The 6,804-nt window shown below is 41.2% G+C and overlaps 2 protein-coding genes across 2 annotated transcripts; both read left to right on the top strand.

The window, feature by feature from the left end:
- Window positions 1-627: 627 nt before the first annotated feature.
- LOC141434625 (uncharacterized) lies at window positions 628-2,735 on the top strand. The gene is made up of 3 exons (XM_074097404.1): window positions 628-963; window positions 1,825-1,986; window positions 2,352-2,735. Exons 1-3 carry the CDS (start codon window positions 826-828, stop codon window positions 2,733-2,735), a joined length of 684 nt encoding a protein of 227 aa, XP_073953505.1. The 5' UTR covers window positions 628-825.
- Window positions 2,736-2,757: 22 nt separating this feature from the next.
- Window positions 2,758-5,305, top strand: LOC141433862 (uncharacterized). Its single transcript, XM_074096373.1, has 5 exons — window positions 2,758-2,802; window positions 3,380-3,511; window positions 3,970-4,061; window positions 4,450-4,599; window positions 5,215-5,305. The coding sequence occupies exons 1-5, from the start codon at window positions 2,758-2,760 to the stop codon at window positions 5,303-5,305; spliced, it is 510 nt and encodes a 169-aa protein (XP_073952474.1).
- Window positions 5,306-6,804: the final 1,499 nt, after the last annotated feature.

Here is a 6,804-nt window from a genome sequence, read left to right as displayed (position 1 = left end):
TCAAAATCACTTTCAAAATGGGGTCACGTGACCAGATTTATCGCTGCAATGAAAAAAAAAGCCGTGGTGGCCTAGTGGTTTGACCTATCGCCTCTCAAACAGAGGGTTGTGGGTTCAAACCCCGGCTCGCACCTCTGAGTTTTTCCAAATTCATGTGCGGAATTACATTTGAAATTTACCACGAGCTTTGCGGTGAAGGAAAACATCGTGAGGAAACCTGCACAAATCTGCGAAGCAATTCAATGGTGCGTGTGATGTTCCCAATCCGCACTGGGCCCGCGTGGGAACTATAGCCCAAGCCCTCTTGTTCTGAGAGGAGGCCTGTGCCCAGCAGTGGGACGTATATAGGCTGGGATGATGATGAATCGAGCGACGAGCGCCTTAATTAAAAAACGGCCAAGTGCCAGTCGGGCTCACGCAGTGGTTCAGTCAACACTCTCTTAAATAATGTTTTAATTGTTGTAAATCTGTTAAAAAAATATACCTCGTTGAGTTTCTTGCCGGATTTTTCTCAACAGAGGTTTTTCCGAACCGGTGGTAGTTTTTTTTTTGACATTCATAAGTGTTTTGGCCTAAATTGAATAAAGATATTTTGACTTTGACTGACTTTAATAAAAAGTGTTCATAATCATAATTTACAACCGCTCCAACAGACAAATTACCTATGCTCCGCCTATCCGCACTCCACATCATAGGCGGATTTCGATAACATTTCAGATAATAATTATTCTCACTGTACTTTTGTATCAATCTACTCATTTTCATTGCAGTCGGTGAGGATTCAAACTTTGCGCAACCTTCAAACTACATTTTATTTTTTACTGTATGATCTTATTGCAGATATTTGAACAGCAAAAGACGGTTTACGAGACAGAGGCAGACATGTTGAAGAACGAGACGGAAGAACAGATCAAACGCTCCCTCGCCAGCCACGCAATACACTTTCAACAAAGGCAAAATGAGGTAATAAAACAGAATACTTTCTGTACCTAGGTATACCCATACCGCACGCCGACGGCGCGTTTGTAACTTTTTTTTGTGAATTATTTATCTACTCAACCATTTTTAGGGTTCTGGTCCGAAACTTCCGGACCTCAAATGGTAAAACACACAGCCAAATTAGCTCCTAAACTACCTACGGAACCGATTGGGTTGAAAATTGGTGCACATAGTAATATGTAAATGGAGGAAGGACTTGTAACGTAAATTACATAAACCTTAACACGTTCGCTCCCAGTGACACAACGACTGTGACTTTTTAGTTTTTACTCCTATGCCAGTGACACGTATTTGTGACTGCTCTGTGATATGCGCTATGCCTAGCGTAAGAGCTTGGATCGTCACATTCGGCTCCGTTAACGTTCCACTAAGTTCTTACGCTTAAACCAGCCTTAATAATACATGTCACTGGCATAGGAGTAAGAACTAAAAAGTAACAGACGTTGTGTCACTGGCACAGGAATGCATTACGTCTGTGACACGTATACGTGTCACTGGTATAGAAGTGACTGCCGTGGGATATGCATTGGCATAGCGTAAGAGCTTAGTGGATCGTTGCCGGGCCGTACGTGTTAAATTGTGAGTTAGAGAGAGAGGTCCGTTATAGACTTTGACGTCATAATGCTAGTACTGAAAGTTCATACTGAATTTATTTTTTTTAGAAAGAGATTGCATGGAAACTTGAATCGCTCATATCTTGCTTTTTCAACAGATAATGATGATTTTTACGTCATTCGTTTTATTTTCCCGTTTTCTATTAAGTTTTATTATTTAAGAGGTAAAATGGTGTCAATTGTCCCATGATATATATTGTTTTGTGTTTAGTTGGAGGAGACGTTCAAAGCGCGCGAGGCAGCTTTGGAAGGCAACATTGAACACAAGAAGCGCTTCCTCTGGGGCTTGGCCAAAGCTCTGCGCACGCAGCACGCGCAAATGACTAGCGCCATGCAAGCGGTGAGGGCCGAGACCAAACGGCTCGCTGAAAGGGTAAGGATGTCTTAGTATTATTTGTTACTCCTTCACGATAAAACTGATGGTTGGATTTTGATGAAATTGTATATGTAGAAAGCTGAATCTGTAAAGTAACACATAGGCAACTTTTCACCGCGATATTCCCAAGGGATACAATGGGTGTCCCGTCTGCAACGTAAGTGAAGACCACAATGTAAGTTTTTGGAATTCCAGTGGGAACGCTGTAAATTTGAATTTGACTGTCAGATTTAATGGTTTACGCGAGAGAAGCCGCAGGTAAAGGCTAGGTATAGATTATTCTAAAGTCCTTGCTTCTATTATTATATGATTAAAAAATATCAAGTCACGCTAACAAATAAATCAATCAAAATTTCCAACAGGAACAAAGTCTTAAAGCGCAGCTAACAGAAGCGGAAGAAATGTTAAAACAACGCGGTGAAGACATGCGCAAACAGATAGCAGACGAATTAGCAATGCTAGAAGAGCATCTAGAATCCATGAAGTCGGAGCGAGACAGCCTCAACCGCGAGCGCATCGAGCTTGACACACGAAAAAGTCAATCCGACAACAAAATCGTCAACGTAAAAGTCGATAACAACATGAAAACCCATTACGAGCTATTGAAAGAAGAGTTAATTTTAATAAAGAACTATTTGGAGGGTAACAGGGAGCCGAAATGTATAGAGCGGAGTACTATCACCGATATTAGTAATGTTAATTCTAAGATCAATCTGGTGATGAATAATGAGATGGGATGGGTGTGAGGGAGGAGGTGAGGCCTGCACAATGGTTAATGATTTAAAGAAACAGAAGAATGTTAATTTTAGTCAGGTATGTTGAATTATCATTTTTTTTTTATAAATTTTTTGGGATTATACTCTTGCCAAATATCTAAAAACGCTTCAAAAATCATTAATATCTGTGGAAAACTAAAGAAAATACCAGCGAAGGAAGATCGCATTCCATCTCTTTCTATACAAATGAAACGTAGTATGGGCTTTGGTGTCATTCAATCTTTGACACATCAGCAGGGCTGTAGTAGTAGAAGAAGTTCGTGTCGTGCGGTCCCTCTCGCTCTCGTATTAAATAGTAAAAGCGTCAGAGGGACCGCACGACACGAACTTCTAGTTTCAAGTTTCGTAGTAGCCCTGAGCGAGCATAAATATCTGATATGACTGTAGGGGCGGTAGAACGTATCAGTTATTTTTTCACGCTCCGCTGTGGCAGCTATTAAATGCAGGTGATTGTACATGTCGGATCTGTTTTTTTTTTGTTATGTCAGCAAATCCAAATCTAAAGTTGTTAGAAACGCATAGTATTTGTTGGGCCGTTTTTTTTTTAAATATGATGGGGGCAAACGAACAGGCGAGTCACCTGATATAGGTCTCTGACCATGTGCACTTTTCAGTCGCAGACGAACATAGTGGAGTCCCCTGGCCCGCTCAGCCGCAGTCGCAGCCGCTCGCCGAGCCCTAACACTAGCGCAGCCCTGCGGGGCCTCGTCGCTGACAACGAGCGCCTCCGACGCACCGCCGCACAGGTAACCACAATAGCGAGGGCTACCGTTTTTGCGCTCACCAGTTGGCGCCACTGTAGACAAAGGTCCTGCCTGAAGTATAGTGGTTAGTTTGTTATTATGGGCGTGAAAATAAAATTTACATTTAAATTATATTTAATACCTTAAAACCGTACCATAAAAATATTGAACAACCACAGTGTTGCGTTAGTCCCGTTTTGTTCGGGGAAAAGGGAGGACAAAAGTTTCCGAAAGACAAAACTGTCTCAAAACACAGACATTCATTGCCCCGTAACGCATAATTGCCATAATTAATTTCAGGTAATGCAAAATATTCACAAAATTATTCTAATTATAAATAAACCCGCGTAGCTCACCCAAAAACTTTGAGATTTGACATTTCGGAGACCTCACGCTAAACTAGCGCCTCTAGCGGCGAATTCATCCGCGATAGCCCTCATTGGTATCGTGTCGTGTTGCAGCAGTCTGCGCAGATCGCGGAGCTGGCGTCGCGCGCCGCGCGCATGCACGCGGCTCTGCGCCCGCGCACCGCGCCCGCCGCGCTGCCACACGGGTAACTACTATACAATACAATATTAGTTTTTCTACGCGGTAGTACAATGTGCTATGGTTTATATCAATCCAATTTATGAAAAGTGTAAACAAAGACGCCATTTACCCGGCCATAGAACTTTAATAATGTGAAAACCTAGAACCTAGTGCAAAATAAATACAAAATAAAATTTCGACACAGGTTAGGACCACTTGCTTTTTAAACCACTTGTTACTTTTATAAGCTAGTCTAAGAAGCAACTGGGCTTAGGTAGACCAGTTGCTTCTTAGACTAGCTGCTTTTTTAGAAAAAGTGATACTAACCCCGCCAATTACTCGGCCGTACTTGTGTTTACTACATATTTCGTTTTGTTAATTATACAAATGCTCCCTTACATGTATTGTTCCAGCCTGAACCGTCCCAACGCCACCGCGTTCGGCTGGTGCAAGGGCGCCGGCGAGGAGTTAAGCTTGCTTGGCCAACAGCCGGCCGTGTTGACGCCCGGGTCGCCGCAGCCCTTCCTTGGCCTCTGCGGGGAGCGCCGCAGCGACAGCCGCCGGTGAGACCGCAGTCGACGTTATTGACGCATTTACATTCAGCTGAAGTGAGCAGAGAAGTGGGCAAGACGAGTGTGTAAATACGATACTTCTCATGCGTTGCCCAGAGAGTTCCCCAAAAGAGCGGTTTTTGTGCGGAAGTCGGAGGACCGGTAGTACGAGTTTACATTCTGCTCCGTCTGGTAGTTCTATTCACTGGATAGATATTATCCAACAGCTTTTACGACGAAGTTTCTTTTTTGTGTTTTGATATTTTATTAAATATTAATTTACTTTGAAGAAATGTCGTATTTCAAATTAATAAGTCAACAAAATCCAATGTTTGGAACTCCGCGTACCTTAGAGTAATTGGGGCTGGTGCGAGTCGGCGGCTTGCGAGTGTGGCCACCCGGAACAGACGGCCCACACATGGTACTGGAATGCCCGATCACTAAGTTCGATGGACACATAGATGACCTCAAGAAGCTGTCAGAGAAAAGCCGTGGAATATTTAAAAAATCTAGAATTAAGTTTTAATGTTTAGTTTTCATTTGTATTTCATGCACAGTTTTGCAGTGACACCTATTCCATACGATAAATAAATAATAACAAAATTGACCTTGTGTTGTATGTTCCAGGCATTTAATAAAACCAGTGGCGTGCCATGCGTCGCCGTATGGCGCCACTCGCGAGCAGCAGCAGACCGAGAACGGAACGAATCCGTTCTGACTCCAAAGAACAAGAAGGTAAGAACCAAACAGGAAGTTTCAGAGTAACAATTTTTTATCATTATTGGAGGACCTTTCTTTATTAGACTACATAAATAAACTAGGTTATGTCCACGGCTTTGTCTTATTTTGTAGAACTCATGTCCACCTTTTTTAGAAGTATCGAGAATAATATTACAACCAGATTTTTTATTAATAACTAGTAGCTCGATGACAAAGCAAGCCAAATTGTTGAAACAAAACCAAATTGCCGACTGTATTTTGTTTCTTTTCTTGTGTACAATAAAGAGTTTACATACATAGACTACTTTGTTTTTTTACTATTCATTGTCAGATGATGGCAGCGTTAGTATCAACAGCCCGCCGTCGACGCACCGAGATATGGAGAACCGGCCGCGTGAAGAAATCGTCGTGTTTCAGGCCATGCGGTAAGAATCTCTAGCTTGTTCAAATCATTTGTTTTCTAATACTTACTTCTTTACTAATATTTACAAGGTGTTTGGAGACGTCCATTAACCACGTGAGAATTTTTTAAGAACTTCTTAACACTTTTCCCCTTGCCGTTGGTGATACGTGGTGAGGTTTTATAATAAATAAATTAATGTTCGAGCGTTTCAATCGCCTCAGTTTTTACGAATTGGCTGTAGATTTTGTTGTCGTTTTCGATTATTTGTTAGAATTCCTATATTTCTTTCCTATTTTTGCTTATATATTATATGTATTATGGTCATATATATAGTAGTTTATTTATTTATATAGTAGTTTATGTATTATATTGTTTAAAGCACTGTATAGTAGCTTCCATTATTTAACTCTTAAACTCACCCTTTGTCGGACCCTAACGTATTGGCTCCTCTCCTCTCATCCACTCAAAGGTTGACTGGTAGTGATCCTTGAAGAGATAAGTCCGCCTTTGTACAAGTATCTTAAAGTTTGTCAGTTGTATTTTGTTAATTTCCTTTGTACAATAAAGAGTTTACATACATACATACATTTCTACCAAATAACTAAAACATTTTAGCAGAATCTTGGGCCATTTTTTACAGAAAAGTGTCCACAAAAATGAGACGGTTGAAACGCCGGAACAACGACCCAAATACCAAAGATCACTACCAGAAGAGCCGGGCGCTTGTTGCCAGCAAGCGGCAACTCAATGCAATGAGGGTTCACCCTTGCGATATAAACCTATCGTTGATTTTACGACGCCGTAATTAACAGCGGTGATCAGTGAAAAGTGTTTGAAAATAATTTTATTTGTACGTGTGTGTGTGTGTGTGTGTGTGTGATAAAATTCGGTGTAACACGTTTATATATTGAATAGCTAACGCTAATTTATTCCAGAGAAACTTTACGCAGTAAAGAATCTACGGAAAGGAATAAAACTAGGGAAAAAAGTCCTAAATCGGTTCTAAGAGAAGCAAAAGAGAATTGAGGACGTTAGTAATAAAATTAAGATTAATAAAACAGTAGGGGAAGGCGTTGGTTCAAAGTGCCGTTTTT

Source organism: Choristoneura fumiferana, chromosome Z (genome assembly GCF_025370935.1).
Source record: "Choristoneura fumiferana chromosome Z, NRCan_CFum_1, whole genome shotgun sequence".
In the NCBI taxonomy this organism is placed as follows: domain Eukaryota; kingdom Metazoa; phylum Arthropoda; class Insecta; order Lepidoptera; family Tortricidae; genus Choristoneura; species Choristoneura fumiferana.
This window is presented reverse-complemented; position numbering and strand designations above follow the sequence as displayed.

What these genes read in the sequence shown, in the direction of transcription:
- LOC141434625 (XM_074097404.1), top strand. Translation starts at nt 826, where the DNA reads ATGATCTTATTGCAGATATTTGAACAGCAAAAGACGGTTTACGAGACA. An exon ending in TTCAACAAAGGCAAAATGAG is followed by an intron (nt 964 to 1,824) that starts GTAATAAAACAG and finishes TTTTGTGTTTAG; the next exon opens with TTGGAGGAGACGTTCAAAGC. An exon ending in CCAAACGGCTCGCTGAAAGG is followed by an intron (nt 1,987 to 2,351) that starts GTAAGGATGTCT and finishes AATTTCCAACAG; the next exon opens with GAACAAAGTCTTAAAGCGCA.
- LOC141433862 (XM_074096373.1), top strand. Translation starts at nt 2,758, where the DNA reads ATGGTTAATGATTTAAAGAAACAGAAGAATGTTAATTTTAGTCAG. An exon ending in AGAATGTTAATTTTAGTCAG is followed by an intron (nt 2,803 to 3,379) that starts GTATGTTGAATT and finishes TGCACTTTTCAG; the next exon opens with TCGCAGACGAACATAGTGGA. An exon ending in CGCCGCAGCGACAGCCGCCG is followed by an intron (nt 4,600 to 5,214) that starts GTGAGACCGCAG and finishes TGTATGTTCCAG; the next exon opens with GCATTTAATAAAACCAGTGG.